Source organism: Epinephelus fuscoguttatus, linkage group LG13 (assembly GCF_011397635.1).
Source record: "Epinephelus fuscoguttatus linkage group LG13, E.fuscoguttatus.final_Chr_v1".
Lineage (NCBI taxonomy): Eukaryota > Metazoa > Chordata > Actinopteri > Perciformes > Serranidae > Epinephelus > Epinephelus fuscoguttatus.
In genome coordinates, this window is record NC_064764.1 from 11,507,226 (window position 1) to 11,525,229 (window position 18,004).

The following is an 18,004-nucleotide window of genomic DNA, read 5'->3' on the forward strand; positions in this document are numbered from 1 at the left end:
TGCTACTAGCCCTGTCTGCCTGACCATCTCCAAGGCAACCAAGTGTAAACGTACAGCAGGAGGCATGCGGGGGGAAGAGAAGAAAGGAGAGGAGACACTGGAGTGGAGAGTCTGTTGAAAAGGATCAAAGGTTTGCTCACCAAATGTCCTCAGAAGCTTGGAGAAGACATATGGCTCAATTGGGTCATCAAGGAATGTGAAGAACGGGAGCTAAACGCATGAAATGACATCACGCCAGTGAGTAAAGGATAGTTCATTTCAACATTGTATTGCAATTCATGGTTGTTAGTCTTTTTCTAAAGCTGCTGCCAGTCACTAACAGATTAATGTCTAAAATGTTCTTACATATTTTCTTAAAGTCACTTCTAATTTATCTTTAGAACATATTGTTTATTAGACATTACAGCCATCTTGACTGTTGCTCTGTTGGTGTTAGTGTCAAACATTAAGCCAGGACAGCCACACACACACACACACACACACACACACACATCCTGCTTGAACACACTATCACTGGTCAACAAGCTCATTTAAAGCTCATTTTAATGATGTACTGTATATGACCGTGACTCACTAGCGGTAATCATGTGAAAGAAAAATTCCTGTCACGCCTCCTGTGCTGTCACTGCTGGGACTAATGGATCATTAGAGACTTACATCACAGGGTTAACATCTCAGTAATGATCACACCAACATACAGACTCTGAGCCGAAGGAATTAGTGCAGTGTTTACAGTTATTTATTTGGTGAGTCATTTTGTGCTCTCGTTTGTCTTTTTCGACATCAACAAAAAAAAGGTCAAGTCGTGTCTGATCTCCTGCTTCGACTCTGCTCTTCTGTCTGGCTGCACTTCACACACACATCTGACTGAGGACCTGTGAACTATGGAGAGAAGCGCGAAGAGAGGACAGAAAAGGAGTGAGGATGAGATGCTGAGAACAGAGAAGGAGGAGGATAATGAAGAAGTCCTGGTTGTGACGCTTGGACAAGAAGTGGAGAGCCAGGGGGAGGTGGATGTCTGTGACGCTGAAGATGAAGAGGAGCAAGGATCCACTCCTCTTATGGCTGCCTGTCGTACAGGCATGACTGAGGTGAGTTGTCTATGTGTGTGCGAGAAAGAGAAAGGTGTCTATTGTTGTGTAATTACAGTGAAGCTTCAGTTACCTGGCTGTTAAATTACTTAGCAGATCTGACATCAGTCCATTGTTTACTGGAAAATCTCTACAGGTGTTTTTCAGAGATTGGGACAGGTTGTATTTTTCCAATCCATAACAATAACGTGTTTATGCACATGTATGATCCACTCGACCTGAGGCTTGCTGTTGACGTAACTCCTCTGAATCCTCCCGGGGTCCATGTTCAAAACAAGCATGTGACTTAGTGGTAACAGGGGAAACGCTCCCCCTCCATATGATCCCATGTGAAGTGAGATGAGTCAAACTAAATAACAGCTGATTTTATCGGGAATTTACGCATTTACAAAACCAAAAACAAAGATATCTACTATCTTAGTAGTCTAAAAATGTTCTACTTGTGTGACTTTTTCCTGCTGGTGTGGTTAACAGGTGGTACAGAGGCTGCTGAGGGCCGGGGCCGATGTGACCCTGTGTAACCGCAGCCAGCAGACAGCGCTCCACATAAGCCCCCCCGAGCTCCAGGGAAAACTGTTGGGGTGGATGTCACGGCATCATCTACCTCCCCAGACACAGATGCTGCAGGCTGCCTGGCAGGGAGACCTGCACTCCTTACAGCACTTGCTGGTAAGCCTCCCACACAGATACAGAGCGAGGGGTGGAGGATTCCCTGATGAACTAAGGCAACAAAGGACAACAACTAAGTTTTCGTACAACAAAAACACAACTGGGTATTCTGTTGATGTTTGTAAGTGTTGTCCACCTTTGATCAGATGTATTGGCCATAGTTCAAGTCATTACATTTGTCTGCATCTCTGACTGAAAACATGTTTAAACCTCTGAAGAGGTGTATTTTTCCTTTAATCAAAGAGTTTCAGAAAAGTTAGAGAATAACGTCAGCAACTCACAGACTCTGTGGAGAGGTTGTTTGGCATGTATTGAATGGAAATACATTTTCTGAGTTGTATTCGGCTCGGGACAGCAAACGTCTCATAATGTCCTTGTGTGACTTTGTGTAACTGCCTGGAAATGTGAGACATATTTTCAGGTGCTTTTCATTCAAACAGTGATGTGTAATCTGAGCAGCAGCTGCTCTGTGAATAATGTAGCATTGCTTGTTTTCTTTATGTGACCGCTAACTGTTCTTACTGCTGTGTTGCATGGATTTTTTTTTTTTTTTTTTTTTGGCATTTAAAACAGGAATTTAATTAATTTCTTAAGTCAAAACGATGATTTATAGTCCTGAAAACACATTTGATCAACCAGCTTCACATTGTGTAATGAGGTCCTGTGTGAGCACAAGATTTTTCAACAGCAGTATGGGGTATTTCACATGAAAGGTTTCTAATGTTGGTTTGTGACTTTGCTTGTTTCTTCCGTCTGTCTGTGCTTTTCCCACTGGTTTAAAGTGGGCGGGTCTCAGTTGGAAAAAGGTGATGTCATATATCTAAGTGTACCAGTCAGGATTTAGCAGCATTTCAGTCAGAATCTGATGACAGTTGTGGGGTTGTTGCTTATGTTGGTAGGCTAATGAAATCTGATCAAACCCAAAAGGCATGAAGTTAAAGATGAAACATGCTTCTCAACATTTTAGGCAAGATTAGTGTGTTACTTTTGTTTTGTACAATTTTAGAGTGAAAAAGGGGAAGAGGAGCACCCTGCAAAGGTTTGGGCACCCAAGACATTTGAGCTCTCAGACAACTTTAACCAGGGTCTCAGACTTTATTAGCTTGTTGGGGCTATGGCTTGTTCACAGTCATCGTTAGGAAAGGCCAGGAGATGCAAATTTCAAAGCTTTATAAATGTTCTGACCCAACAATCAGCAGCCATGGGCTCCTCTAAACAGCTACATTGCACTCTGACAACTAAAATAACAATACCCGCAAAGCAGGAGAAGGTTATAAGAAGATGGTAAACTGTTTTCAGGTAGCTGTTTCCTTAGTTTGTAAAGTAATGAAGAAATGGCAGTTAACAGGAACTTCGAAGATCAAGTTGAGGTCCTGAAGACTATGAAAATTTTCCAGGCGAGCTGCTTGTAGGATTGTTAGAAAGGCAAATGAAAACTCCTGTTTGACTGCAAAAGACCTGCAGGAAGATTTATCAGACTCTGGAGTGGTTGTGCACTGTTCTACTGTGCAGTGACACTTACAAATATGACCCTCATGGAAGAGTCGTCAGAAGAAAACTTTTCCTGCTTGCAGTTCTGTGGGCTGATGAAGTTAGAGTAGAGCTTTTTGGATGAAAAAAAGGGTGCAGAATTTCATAAAAAGACCACCTGTACATCTGTTGAAAGCGAAGGTGGATCAATCATGCTTTGGTCTTGTGTCGCAGCCAGTAGCAAAGGGAACATTTCACAGGTAGAGAGAAGAATGGATTCAGTTAAATTCCAGCAAACGTTAGAGACAAACATCACATCAACAGGACAATGATCCTAAACGCACCTCGAAATCCACAATGGACTACCATGATAGGAGCAAGCTGAAGGGTTTGCAGAGGCCCTCACAGCCCCCCGACCTAAACATTATTAATAATCTGTGGATAGACCTCAAAAGAGCAGTGCAAGCAAGATGACCCACGAATCTCACAGATCTCGAAGTCTTTTGCAGAAAGAATGAGTGAAAATCCCCAAAACAAGAACAGAAAGACTCTTAGCTGGTTACAAAGAAGAAGCCATGATACTTGCCAAAGGGGGTGCTACTAAGTACTGACCCAAACTTTTGCTTCAGGCCATTTTCTTATTTTGTTATTTCGAAATTTGACAAGGGGTGCCCAAACTTTTGCATGCCACTGTATGTGTGCTATGTTTCCCCCTTTTGTCACCACAGCACTTTGTGTGTTACTCCAAACTAAGTGCTACCATTCTACGTATTATGTATGTTTGTAATTTTTGCATGTTTGTGTGTCTGCATGTCTTAGGCTCAGACCGACGGGGTGGATGTGAATGTTCCTAACTGCGAGGGTGTGACGGCTGTGATGCTTGCTGTTAGGGACATCGACCTGTTCGAGGGCATGGCGGCACTGTTGCCATGGGAACACAGACCTGTGGAAGTGGTCAAGGAACTACTGGGACTGGGAGCGTAAGAAAACACACATTCATGCATGCATTGATATACATAGGCTATATACTGTACAGAAACGTAAATACACACACAAAAACTTTTCTTAAGAGTCACACTGGTAGCAGTCGCCAAATCTGGAGTTCTCTGCAGCAGAAAACTGTCTACTTATACTTGTTCTGTCTCTCTTGAACATCTCCATCAGTGATCTCAGGGTACGAGACCACAGTGGCTGTTCTGCTCTGCTCTACGCTGCTAACATCAACAGCCCTCTGAAGGAGGAGATCATGCATATGATGGATGAGGCCCTAAGTCACACAGGTACATACATACACTCGCACAAAAAAGCACAGCACATGCCAAAATGAGTCACTTGTAGTGATGAATCCACAGAGAGTTTCCACCAAACTCAAAGGGTCCCCTCAGCTATACAGAACGTTTTAGCATCTTTAAGTTTATTCTTTGGGATTTGTGATCACAGTCACTTTACCGTTTTAGTTCACTCTCAAGGACATCACCAGTGTTGTTTACAGCTATAGGGATGGGCATGAGTAATGTTTTTCCAGATTAAGTGATCACATGAATTACTCGAGGGGGGATGAATTCCTCATAGAGGAAAATCTATTTTTAGAACATATTAAAGAGCATGGCAGCAGCAATAACAATACACAGCACTATGTCCAGTATGGTATACTTGTTTTCAATCAAAACAGTCACAGTTACTGAAGAAAAACTAGGAAGTGCAGCACTGGGTCAAGACACTAGGGGTAGGTAATTGTAAAATATCAGGTGCTCTACAAGGGTAGGGCAAATAGTCACACTGGAATAAAAAGCAATGAGTGTCCCAGCTTAATCAGTGTTAACCATAATCAAAGTACCTCAGATGTCCTTTTTAGACCCCCCCCCCCCCCAAAAAAAAAAAAAAATAGTGGTGGGGCTTTTACTTACCTCAACTGCAGAGGCTACCAGCTTCATTTGAAACAGACTACATTATAAATGGGCTGTCATTTATTATTCCCTCTGTATTTTTATATTTTTACTTTTTATCCGCTCCTGTTGCCTTGATAAAGTTAATGCATCACAACGTCATTTCAAACTCAACACTTCCTGTAGCTGTATAAAAAAAAATGCATTTAAAAATGCAACTTTAAATGGGCAAGTCTTTACTGTCAGGTTTGCCCATATCAGTCCACATGGTGATCAAATGTCAGTGCTGCATTTACAGTTTTTTCTGTTGTTCCAAGTGGCAATAAAAATCTATCAAAGCTGCTTTAGGGTTGTGGGAAAATTCCGATCTTAATTCCAACAGTGCATGTGATATGCTTTAGGAAAGTACAGATTATTCAGTTATTTGCACATTCTCATGTTTCTTTCAAGAATAATTATAATCTGATTAGAATTATGCAGTTAACAAAAGTTTTTGCAAGATGAAACAGTGCCAGCACACTAACCTTGGACTATAACAGAGAAAGAAGGCACAATACTTTTGTTTTATATAAACTGATTAATTAATAGGTAGCCATATGCAACCTTATGTAAGAAATGCTTCTGTTTGTCTGTGCAGTGTTTTTGATACCATGGCCTTCTCACTACTTTGATTAACAAATGTTGCTCAGACTTGCTCATTTCCTCGTGTTATTAGCTTCACTTTGGTTACTGATTCATCGATCAGTTACTTATTAAACTGGGCGTTTAATGCAAAGCATACATGCAGCATCTAAATATATCTTCCTATTCATTACTATGTATAAATACACACTTTTTTCCATCTTACACACACTCAAACACGCACACACACAAACAGCATACCAAGTTCATTCATGATCCTGTTTGTCAGAGCGAAACCTCTGCAGTGGCACTCAAAGCCTTCACTTATGTGGGAGGGTGTAAGAAAGGCTTGGTTGTGTTTGTGTGAGCGAGCACATTGCTGAGAGCCTTCATGAGAGTGTGTTAGTCAGAGTTTGTATGGAGGATAGCGATACAGGGACAAGATAACGCAGAGAAGATGGAGACAGAAAGGTAAAACATGTTTTCAGACTTGAGAACACTTCTGCTTCCTCACCTTGAGTAAACATTACAGGGTCCAGGGGTGTCGACCTTATGCACCCAAACGTGGATTTGGAGTGTTTTCAAATTCCTGACCTGCTCTTGTACCTGAGAGGACCAGTTAACATTCTTTATGTGTCAACACAAGCCACAAAGTGTTACAATTATTTCTGATTTTTTTCAGATGCTGCGACCATGTCACTCCTAGCCCTTGACAAGTACTCACACCAGGATTTGGAGTCAGAGTTTGGAGATTTGGATGAAGAGTTGGACCTTGAGAACCTTTATTATAATCAACCAACTGCTGCCTCTCCCACACACACACCAACCCATCAACACAGCTTTCTACTATACAGCCACACAGGGGTAAGTACTTTGGAAGGGAGGATGTTTTAATTTAGTAATTGTCCAGATTTTAGGAAACATTCTATTCAAGTGAGACTAACATGATGGCAACATAAACTCCTATGATCTGCCTTGATAATGATCTGTTGTATTTGACTGTGCGAGTGCAGAGGTTTGTGGTGTGTACTGATGTAGCCACAGTGTGGCTGTTGATCTTCTGTATGAGAGACTGGCAGTGAGAGGTCACCCAGAAGACAAATATGAAGAAGCATTAATTGGCTGTTTAAATAAAGGTGTGTGTGTGTGTGGAGGAGGGGTGCCCTGGGTAGATGACACTTAGCTGCCATACTACTATATTATGGGTGTCTTTAGAGATGCAGCAGACAAGCAGGGCAGCTGGTTAGCTGGATGGGAAGAGCAGGTGGTTTACGGGGGAAAGCGACAAGATACGTGTGTAAGGGGCCCACTGTCACAGCTGTGATGTATGTGTACATGTACAGTGTTCAATCTACTAAAAATACACTTTATCCCAAGGGTTTACAACAAAATCTATTTTAGTCACCTTAAATAAATTAATACTCACCACTTTACAGCCCTTTCCACTGACACTGATCAATGCTCTTGTCTATGCCACCAGACTCCTTAGACAAAAACAGGAATTTTACCACTCAGAACACCAGAGTTGTTGGGTACCGCTGCTTCAATAGATTAGTTTGTTTGTCTTATTTTGAGACTTCAGTTGGCCAAAGATACATGTATTTTTTATCATTAAAACACATTTCAATGTGCCATCTGATACTTCCACCCCTGGCAGGTATTGTGAAATGGTGCAATACGCAATGCACAAAACTCACAAGTGCTGCTAATGTAAACATGTGAGGCGAACTGCAGCCAGACTAGTTAAGTCAGAAGACTTCACCAAAAATCAGGGGCTCCTGAAAGAAACGTCAGGGTACAGAGAGAACTGTAAAATGAAAGGAGCAGAGAGGTGACGGACAAATGTCTGACCGAGAACTGTGAAGAAGCAGCAGGTATGACAGGCAGAGCTGAAGGTGGGAAGTGAGGCAGACTCCTTTTTAGTTAGAAAAACCGGCTGTATCAGGCTCAGTTTCAAAGCTGCAGTGAAGACACAGGTATCATATTAAGGCATCCATTGTTACCAACCAAATTATGCTATCTTATTGGAAAAGGGGCCACATAATGCCCCAAACTTTTGCTAAATTTTGGTCAGGAACACTGCCATTTTTCAGAATGGTGTATTTAAATATTTCTGCATACCCCCGATGGGCGTGGATAATGGGCCCACTTTTGAAAATGTTGTCCCCCTGCCCATATTTCCTAATGGCTGGTTGTACTTTTGCGAATCTGAACTAAGCCTCTGAAACACAAAAATCACAATGTTAAATTGACTGCCAAACCACCAAGAGAACTATATCTAAATCTAAAGCTTTACTTCTGCACATGTTCAAAATCATCATATTAACAATTCAAAAATCAAATGCATGCGTTTGTGGTTAATTTTTCTTTTGAAATCTCTTCTGCTGGACAGGCTTTGAGAAGGCATTCACCAAACAAATAAGAAAACAGGAAATCAAAACATTCAATACAGGATGAAATAAGGGCATTATTTATGCCAAGTTGAAAATGGTAATTTTTCTATCTTGATTTAAAAAAAAATCACAATCAGGTCTCTTGAGCTAACAGTACTGCAGGAAATCTACCAGCCTTAAAAAAAACCCACTGGGACATGTAATAAATGAATTGCTCACTTTTGTTTTCCAGGAAGTGCTGGAGTCTCCAGAGAATCCTCCTCTATCTGACCATCACAAAGGCCTCAGCCAAGGTAAGCACTCTTTTAAGGACTCCTGGAGTTTTAGTGAGCTAAGGTGTGAACTATTGATGTATAAAATTGGAGTTTCTCTTTTCTCTGTGGGCTTGCTAGAGAAGGAAGAAACTGTAGAGGAAAAAAGGGGCTACAGAGAAAACACAACAAGGTGATCTGGGTGTCTTGGATGCCAACTAACTACTTTAGATGGGTCAAACTGCTTTTAGCCTTTTACAAGGGACTTAGAAATATACCGCTCAGCTCACAAATAGGCCATCAGATCAGGTCACCCTCTAGAGGGAGGGGAGTGAGGGAGGCTTGACTGGGTGGGAGGGGTCCCATATGCACAATACGACCTCTCAGCTGAGAAACCTGCTAGTGCGTCTTGTACCTCAGCCACAACTGCATGGTTCAGAGAGGACAGAGCAGATCACTAAAACACACTGGAAGGAACGGACAAAAAGTAAACAGAGAGGGGAACTATCTGATTTAATCCTTACAAGTTGTCTCAGTATGGGGACAGAGTGGACCAAAAGGCTCAGAAACAGGTAATGCGAGTTGCTTTCTCTATGATGACTATCAGTGTGTTATATATGGTATTATTATTGGGTATTCTAAATGAACAGCAGCAGGGGTATTCAAAGTTTGCTTTCACTTGCCTGTGGTCATCAAGGCATATTCTAATGTCATGATGCAGCTTTGTAATATAGAAATACACCACATGTGTAGCCTGTCAATGTATACAGGTGCTACAAAGTTCAAAAACCTTAACGTAACATTTTTTAATAGCATTTAAACTGCTTCAAAAAATACTTGACAGTGAAGGAAATGCGGCTTAAAATCCGATTTCTTTTGTTTCTATTGATGTTTGATGATGATTTAAGCATTTCTTTTGTATCAGCGATGGCTGTTTATTTTTATGAATGAATGAATTGAATGAACACATCAACATCTGGCTGCTGTCAGGCTAGAAATATGGTATATGTTTTAAATTTGTGTAACTATAGATACTGAGAGAATACAATGGACATAGGATTGGTGGGTGTAACTGTGTGTGTGTGTACATCTGTGTGTGTGTGTGTGTGTGTGTGTGTGTGTGTGTGTGTGTGTGTGTGTGGCAGATAAGGGAATCCCCCTCTGTTTCCAAAACGCCATGGAAACACTGAGAGACATCAGGCAAGCCTACCAGGACGCAGGGAGGGGAAGCAGGTGGGCAGTGCGAAATCTCACAATCTTTTATACACACACACACACACACACACACACCTGCACTTTTTGAATGCATATTAGCTGTAAAGGAGTGACAATGTGCCAGCTGATGGCACTATGCCGATAGTGTTGACAGTGCCAACATGTGGACACATCAACATCTGTTCATACGTAACCACAAACAGTTGTGTACACGTAAACATTTAATGCGCGTACAGTTCACACTCCATCCCCCCAACACACATTCACTTGTATAAACAGCACACTCTCCTTGGGTTAGTCAACAACTGCCTCTTACTGAACACCAACAGTAGAATAGTGTCCTATCCGGTTACACTCCTGTCCTGTATGCAGGCACCTGTCACTGTGTCCAGAGGACAACCTGTTCTACTCAAACAGGTTAGAAACACAGGGACAGGGGGAGAGAGGGCTTTGGTGAATCAGCTCATTGTCTGCTATGTGGAGCTCTCACCACTGAATCAAGTCCACACTCTCTGAGGAGAATAAGGGTCTTTGAGCAAGTCTCTAATTTCATAGCAGTAGCTTCCAGTAATAGAGAGAAATGTCAGGAAAATGAGGCTTTTGGCATTATGTTCAGTTCAGCACAAGGCAATAAACCCAACATCTCTGCTGAGCCTCAGCAAACTGCCCCGAGTAAATTATACATTAATTAATCACATACCTCTCTGTGTTCTCTCCTCTTCTGCTGAGCAGAGGAGGCTTGTCTCTGCCGAGCCTGGCTGACAACAGCAGACGCTGGAGTCATCTGGATCCAGCTCCATCACCTGGTTTGCTGAGTACCAGGACCCCCTGCCTGCCGGTACCCCCTACACACAGGTACATACTGGAGCTGGAGCTGTTTTCCGTATCTGACAGTACTAAAGAAAGACCATCAATAGAAAATAGCCAGCTCATTAACCTGCTGGTCAGCATCACATGCTGCATATAGAGACTGAAAAATACTGTCAGCCTTGTGTGACTGGTGGAAATGAAACTCTGAAGGAAACAGATTGGGATGGTACAGTGGTGTGGTGCTTAGCACTGTGGCCTCACATCAGTGAGGTTACAGATCTGAACCCACATGCTGGCTGGGGCCCTTCTGTGTGGAGTTTGCATGGCCTCCCAGTGTCAGTGTGGGTTTCTACCCACAATCCAAAGACATGTAATTTAGGTTAATTGGTGACTCTAATAAATTGCTTGTAGGTGTGAATGTGTGAATGGTTGCTTGTCTCTATGTGTCAGCCCTGTGATAGTCTGGCATCCTGTCTAGGGTCGTATCCCGCTTCTTGTCCAGTGCCAGCTGGGATATGCTCCAGTCCCCCCACGACCCTGTACCAGGATAGGTGGTTACGGACAATGAATGAATGGATAAATGAAAGAGACAGAAAGAACAATCCATAAAATGTCAGAAAATGGTGACAAACGTTAGTCATTGTTTCCTAAATCCCAAGATGACATCCTAAAATGTCTTGTTTTGTCCACGTTCCAAAGATATCCATTGTGGAGTAAAGAAATCAGAAAATATTCATATTCAAGAAGCTGCAATCAGAGAATTTCAACTTTTTTTCAGAAAAAAAATCTTCAAACCAATTAATCAATGACCAAATTAGTTGGTGTTTAATTCAATAGTTGACAACTAATCGATTAATTGTTTTAGCTCTAATGCCCACTCTGAATCTTACTTACTGTAGTTCTGTATTCTGATAACATATGCAATCCATCTGTGGCACTCACACAAAATCTTTAAAGTCTGATTTTGATGTGTCCCTCAGGCAGAGAACAAGAAGTGTGGTTGCTGCATCCCCATGTTCCCCCGCCCTGCTGTCTGTGGCCGAACCCAGCCAGCTCAGCCAATCAGCCCCCAGCATCATGGAACCACTACTGTGTTCAAGCACTATGATGCAGGCCAGAGCACACATCCAGTCCCGTATGTAATCTATTTATTAAATGAGGGAAAACTCAGAAGAGTTATTTAATTTCCTTACATTTTATAAGGAATATTCAAAGGCAAGTGGTATTGTGTATAACGTACAACATTATTTCAGTATGAATTATGAATAATGGCTTCATATATTGAAAATCAGACAAGTATTTTAGTTTGCTAATGATACCTGTGTGCATGTCGTGTTAAATTTATAATCTCTCCCTGTCTGCAGGACTGGGTTCTCAAGACACTGTAAATGAACAAAAGGTGAGTTTCAACCAAAAAACTCCTTTTATCAGCTTCATCTATTTGTCTGTCATACCTACATTACTTTTTCTTTTCATCCATGTCATACCTTGTCTACCTCACCAGTCCTAACCATTAACTTACCGTCAATATCCTTATTCGCTGCAGTTCTCGCAAGGTCACTTGCTGGCTATGCATCCCAGAGCACCAAAGCTATTGGCACCACTGGAGAGCAGGCCCAGAGACATTGTGCCCCTTCCATCACTGAAGCACCACATTCCCCTGAAACCCATCAGCTGCAGCCCCCTTTGTTCGAGGACCCGGCTGAGGAGAGAGAGGCTGTTATGGGGCAGTCCACGCACTGGCCCTCCGACCACAAAGGGTGGTAGTGAGGAGAGTGGATCCTGCAGCAGCAGCCAGAGTTCCATCGATCTGGAGGAAGAAGATGAGGAAGATGAGAGGGAAATACGCAAGAGAGCTTCAGGAGAAAGCCCTGTGAAGTTTGCTGGAGAGAGACTGTTGGCACATAAAAATGATGTGAGCTCCAGTGAGGCTGATTTGGTTGGGGAGACACAGCAGCATTTTAAAGTTCAGTCTAGGATCAGTCATATTGCAATGATCCACAGATCAGCACGTGACCTGGATGGAGAGCCTATCAATCATGCAAGTGATCCTCTCAGCATTGAAAAAGCTATAAACTCTCACTGTGAAGACAAAGCCACCAATATCAACTGTACAAAGGAACGTGGTGACTGTCAATCCTTTATAAAGTCTAACTATGCACAACAAGGAGGCGCTATGAGGGTTGAAATGCCTATAACATCAAAGTCTAAGGAGGAAAAGAACAATGTGGGCTGCAGTCTGGAGCCTGAGACTGAGCCTAGCCATGGGATAACATGTAATATGAATAATGACCAAGATGATGTTATTGCATCCTCTGAAGGGACTTGCAGAATTGACCTGCAGCATATAAATCAGACAGAAAGAACACTGAAGGATGCCTTTCAAGAAGAAACCCAGGTAGACAAACCAATCCTGCATAGGGAGGATGTAAAGTTAACTACCAGCACTACTGAGGACAATGTTCCAGTATTTGCTTCAGCTGTAGACCTTCCACGGTCAGACATGGATCCAAAGAGAACAGAGAGGATGTTGAAAGCCTTAAAGCCTGTTCAGAACAAGGGCAGAAGAACCAGCATGAACCGTGAGCTCAGAGCAAACATTCAAATGAACCAGCAGTCCTTCAATGTACTGGCACACAAAGACCGAAGCACCCTTAATCGGAACAAGTCCAAAAGCAATCTGAAGTACTCCTCACTTTCCACACAAGTTAAAGATAAAACCAGGAAAAGCCCTGAGTTAATAATCAGTGGAGAGACAGTCACAAAACTAAAGCCAAAGCTTAAATCTGTTAAAGGTGCTCATTATAACACTGGCACCCCAACACCACGAAAGAAGGTTATTGATCAGAGCAAAAGAGCAAATCCTGACAAGATGACCAGCAATAAAGCTCAACAGCATCTACCAGTGAGGGAGCTGAAGAGTAGTCGGCAGTTGAAGAGACCCGGGCTCGTGGGGACACCGAGGTCTAAATCCGCTGTAGACTTCATCACCTACAAAGACATGTTCCAGCAGATACAGTGTGGGGAGGAAGGACCTGCCATCTACGAGATGTTTGCTGGTCCGATCTATGATAACCTTCGGGTTTCCAGTTCCTGTGAGAAAGTCAAGGACAGACAAGTGCAGTCTGCTTCGTCTAGGAAGACGCAACTGTGTCATAAAGTCAAACACAGACCACTGAAACATGCACAGAGGAGAAGCCCAGGGGAGAGTATGGTGGGTTCAGCTAAAAGCAAACCAAAACTTCCATCCTCTCGGGCAAAACCTCACCTCACACCTGTACCAAGGAAAGACGCACACAAAATTAAGGATATGCCTAAATCGGATGGGCACACAGAGGCTGAGTTAGTTCTTTCTAAGGAGGTTGACATTTGTCATAGCAATGCTCAAGAAAAGGCTGAAGATCATATGTTATCTACCATTGAGGAGGCTCTTTCTAGATATGGATCTGAAACATTAGAATCTGATGACAAAACACTGACTATGCCAGCAGCTTCATCTCATGCTGAAAGTTATAGCCAACTGCACATGAAAATACAAGAAATAGGAAATCCAAACCGACCAGTTCCTGAGCCTGTGCTATCTCAAAGCCCCCAACAGCCTAAGATCAACACCTGGACATCTTCTAGCAGGAACGGCAGCCACACAATCATGTCACCAGTTTACCAGAAGTTTCTGGATGAGGTAGGGGATGGGCCACTTACAGATGATCTGCTGCAATGTCTGGCCGAGGAGCTGATCTCATTGGATGAGAGGGATGTATCTATAGGACCTGAAAACCTGGCGTCCAACAAAGAAGATGATCCTGTATCAGGAAGAAATACATTTCCTGAGGTAAACTTTCATGGTCAAATGTAAAAAAAAAAAACCTGTTCTTTAAAAAAGAAAAAAACAAACATTGTTATTATAATGGCATGATATGGCCATGATTAGGGTTCATTTGCGCCATGGTTCATTAAGCTGAGCTTTTCCACAAACATAGAGCCACAGTTCTGTCCCTGTATCGGGGTTTTAATGTGTAAATTCCTGGTGCACACTGGAAATTTCATTTTGACATTAAGGTTTAACCAAGGGTCTACCACATTAAACAAGCTGTACCAACTTAACACTGTTCTATTATTTTGACATGCTGTGGAACAAGTGCTTCTTCAAGTCAAGAGGAGGGTGTAAAGAAAACATTCATAACCCCAGCGAGGGCCTCCATTAAGCATGTTAACATGGAACGTAGTTATCGATTAAAAACATACTAAAGATTTTCACCATCTTATCCTTGAGAAAATTATTGCCATTTACTAAAGCTTCAAAGAACCAGGTATTTGTTGTCAAAAATCCTGGTATTATTCCAAGACACCCTGCTTTGCTCTCAGTCACTTTGCTAACCTTCATTCTGTGTATTTTATGACAGGTTAAGTCCACAGACAGTTCTGCTCTGCTTGGCTCTGGGTTGGTTGTGGATGACACCATCACATGGACAAAGGGTGAAGTACTTGGCAGAGGAGCTTATGGGACAGTAAGTATGGAAATTTAGACTGGCAAAGTAAAGCTAATAACACATTCAAGCATGAGAACAAAAAAGATGCATTGTGTCACTGTATCCCCAACTTTGTGGGTCTGTTGACCATCAGAACTCCCGCTGTTAAAAGCTTTAATGAGGCTTATAAACTGATACACTAATGTCCTTAAATCTTATCTAGTCATAAAACCATGTCCTCTTTATTCATCTTACAACTAGAATTACCATCTCTGAGAACCAATCACGTTACAGTTTACATTCATATTTGTCCAGACTCATATGACAGCTGACAATGCTTCTAGTATGGATTTGGCTATAAAGACACTACGTCTAAACATGGATGCTTCACACGCATCTTCAACCCAGCAGAACAGAAGATCTATACAATCAGCGCAGTTTCAAGATGGACACCCAAGATTAGTGTCACCAATTTAGTATCCGACCAAATGTCTCCCTGAGTTATGGCATTGAACAATGGCTGGAAATGTGTTAATTGCAGAATATTATGATGTCACAGTGGAGCTGACCTTTGAACTTTTGGATATGAAATGTCATCACTTTTGACATTTGTGTGAAATTTTGTCATAATTAGCGCATGAATTTTTGAGTTATAGCCGAAAAGATGGTTTGTGAGCTCAAAGTGACCTTTGACTACAAAAATCAAATCAGCTCATTGTCGAGTCCAAGTGGATGTTTGTGCCAATTTTAAAGATAATGCCTCAAGGCTTTCTTGTGATATCACATGGATGAGAATGAGACAGACAGACGGACAGACAATGCAAAAACATAAGGCCTCCAGCTAATGCAGGAGCCATTGTAATACTCAAAACATCATACTTACAGTAGCAGACAATGATGCTCAACTAACCCTGGTGATCACTGCTGCCTTCTTACCAGGTGTACTGCGGCTTGACCAGCCAGGGCCAGTTGATAGCTGTGAAGCAAGTGACCCTGGATGCTTCTGACCCAGATGCTGCAAAGAGGGAGTACAGTCGTCTGCAGGGGGAAGTGGAGTTGCTTAAAACCCTAAGACACACTAATATTGTGGGCTTTCTGGGGACTTCACTTAATCAACATGTGGTTTCCATCTTCATGGAGTACATCCCAGGAGGATCAATCGCCAGCATCCTCCACAGGTTTGGTTGATTCACAATAGATTGACAATTAAACCCAGAAGTGTCTGTTGAGGCATTGGGCTTCAGAGTATCAGGGGCTTTAACAATAATTGTTCTGTATTAATGCCTTTAACACATCCCCTTTTACTGCCCTCAGGTTTGGTCCTTTGCCAGAACGTGTCCTGGCTCTATACACCCATCAGATCCTGGAAGGGGTGGCCTACCTTCACCTGAACAGTGTGATTCATCGTGACTTGAAGGGAAACAATGTCATGCTGATGCCCACTGGCGTCATCAAGCTCATAGACTTTGGCTGTGCGCGTCGTCTCAGCTGCTTGAACCACACTGCAAGCAACAGTGGAGATCTGCTCAAGTCTGTCCACGGCACACCTTACTGGATGGCACCAGAGGTAGGTGTAGAGTGTACTCATCTTTTTGTGGGTAAAATTGCCCTTTTAATCTTGTCTGATTCCTTGAATCTTGCTCACTCTTCAGGTTATCAATGAGACCGGATATGGCAGGAAGTCGGATATATGGAGTGTGGGCTGTACAGTTTTTGAGATGGCCACAGGGAAACCACCGCTGGCACACATGGACAAGATGGCTGCCCTGTTCTACATTGGGGCTCAAAGAGGGTTGATGCCCTCCTTACCAGATGGGTTTTCAGATAATGCCAAGGACTTTGTAAAGATCAGTTTGACAAGGTGAGAACTATTGTCCTACCTGGTCTGTGCAAACTGGCGACTTCCTCTCACACACTCACTTCCCCTTTGAATCTATCCCTAATTAATTCTAATGAATTAAGAATTTGGATCTAATCATTGGTTTTCTACTCAACTTCAGTGACCAGAGGCTCCGGCCATCTGCAGAGCAGCTGCTGGAGCATTCATTCATCCCACAAAGGAAGATGGGAGCAAAGTCTTGTGGAACACAGAAAAGGAACTGCTGTGGTCACCCACAGGGACTGTGTGGTTAACAAGTTACCCTATTTTTTTGTTTTTTTGTTTAAAAACATTTTAATGATTTAATTCAGACTGATGACTCACAACATAACATCTTCTATTGTGACCCTTTGAGAGTCTGCTACACATACTAATACAATATTAGTGTGTTTGCAAGCATGGGGCAATGGGCTTGTGTCCCATACCTTTCTAGAAACTGCAATACAAAGAATATGAAAGACTGCAGTTGTTGCATTAAGCTGAAGTTTAGGAAACTACGAGAAGCACTTACATACTTCTAACTTAAATAGAGCCTATAAATGTGAAAAGATAGATGTAAGATCTTTGTTGGTTTGAATATTTCCTATCACAATCGTATGTGCCAATCTTAATACCTTTTTTTAAATTTATACAGTGTAACTCTAGGTCTCTTTAGAAATGTGATGTATGTAGATTTTGGTAAACTGTCTAATCCATACTGCAGTATCATTTTCCATTTTCTAATGCAGAGATTGTAAAACTACTTTGTTGGCATTCCTCTGATGAGTTGAGGAATCAGTGTGTAAAATTGTGCTTGAGAGACATGCCACTGCTAAGAACTTGTCATTACTATAACAAACATGTCTCCTCATATTCAATTATACAAATCAGCAAGTGACTCTGTGACATGGATATATGCATAATAAATTGACAGCGACAACCAGGGTTTGTACTGTGTCAGGGTAGTGGCAACTTTGAAGTTTATTCATAATATAGAAATGAAAAGAAAAAAAGGATGTAAAGAGTGGGTTATGCTTTTTTTTGTCCGCAGCTGCTTTTGGTCTGTGCGCGGAACGGTTCATCCCTATGAGGATAAAAAGAATCCAGCCTCAGGCTTGCTAGGTGTTTTGCACACTCGTAAATACGTAACAATGTCTATAACAGAGGGGATGGACATGTCCAGATTCGAGAACAATATAGAGTTTAATGTATGAAAGTGATGTAATGTTGTGTCCGGACAGGTACATGACTGTAAATGTAAATGCAGCCAA

The 18,004-nt window shown here is 42.1% G+C and overlaps 1 protein-coding gene across 3 annotated transcripts; it reads left to right on the top strand.

Annotated features, from left to right (window-relative positions):
- The first annotated feature begins 78 nt into the window (after nucleotides 1-78).
- map3k19 (mitogen-activated protein kinase kinase kinase 19) lies at nucleotides 79-17,654 on the top strand. 3 transcript variants are annotated; one of them, XM_049593785.1, is made up of 17 exons: nucleotides 79-237; nucleotides 798-1,091; nucleotides 1,566-1,760; nucleotides 4,050-4,210; nucleotides 4,395-4,510; nucleotides 6,420-6,601; nucleotides 8,363-8,423; nucleotides 9,527-9,614; nucleotides 10,329-10,451; nucleotides 11,387-11,541; nucleotides 11,771-11,805; nucleotides 11,953-14,238; nucleotides 14,810-14,914; nucleotides 15,815-16,053; nucleotides 16,190-16,442; nucleotides 16,528-16,736; nucleotides 16,876-17,654. In XM_049593785.1, exons 2-17 carry the CDS (start codon nucleotides 885-887, stop codon nucleotides 17,006-17,008), a joined length of 4,548 nt encoding a protein of 1,515 aa, XP_049449742.1. In that variant the 5' UTR covers nucleotides 79-237; nucleotides 798-884; the 3' UTR covers nucleotides 17,009-17,654. The 3 variants fall into 3 exon arrangements, with proteins under 3 accessions (XP_049449742.1, XP_049449743.1, XP_049449744.1); XM_049593786.1 differs by lacking the exon at nucleotides 1,566-1,760 and having other exon boundaries at nucleotides 798-971; nucleotides 4,092-4,210; XM_049593787.1 differs by lacking the exons at nucleotides 79-237; nucleotides 798-1,091; nucleotides 1,566-1,760; nucleotides 4,050-4,210; nucleotides 4,395-4,510 and adding an exon at nucleotides 6,071-6,208.
- The last annotated feature ends 350 nt before the right edge of the window (nucleotides 17,655-18,004 follow it).

Bases quoted from the DNA above. Each gene is read 5' to 3' on its own strand.
- map3k19 (XM_049593785.1), top strand. From the start codon at position 885: ATGGAGAGAAGCGCGAAGAGAGGACAGAAAAGGAGTGAGGATGAGATG. The intron at 6,602-8,362 runs GTAAGTACTTTG...TTTGTTTTCCAG, and splicing joins TACTATACAGCCACACAGGG to GAAGTGCTGGAGTCTCCAGA. The intron at 11,806-11,952 runs GTGAGTTTCAAC...TATTCGCTGCAG, and splicing joins ACACTGTAAATGAACAAAAG to TTCTCGCAAGGTCACTTGCT.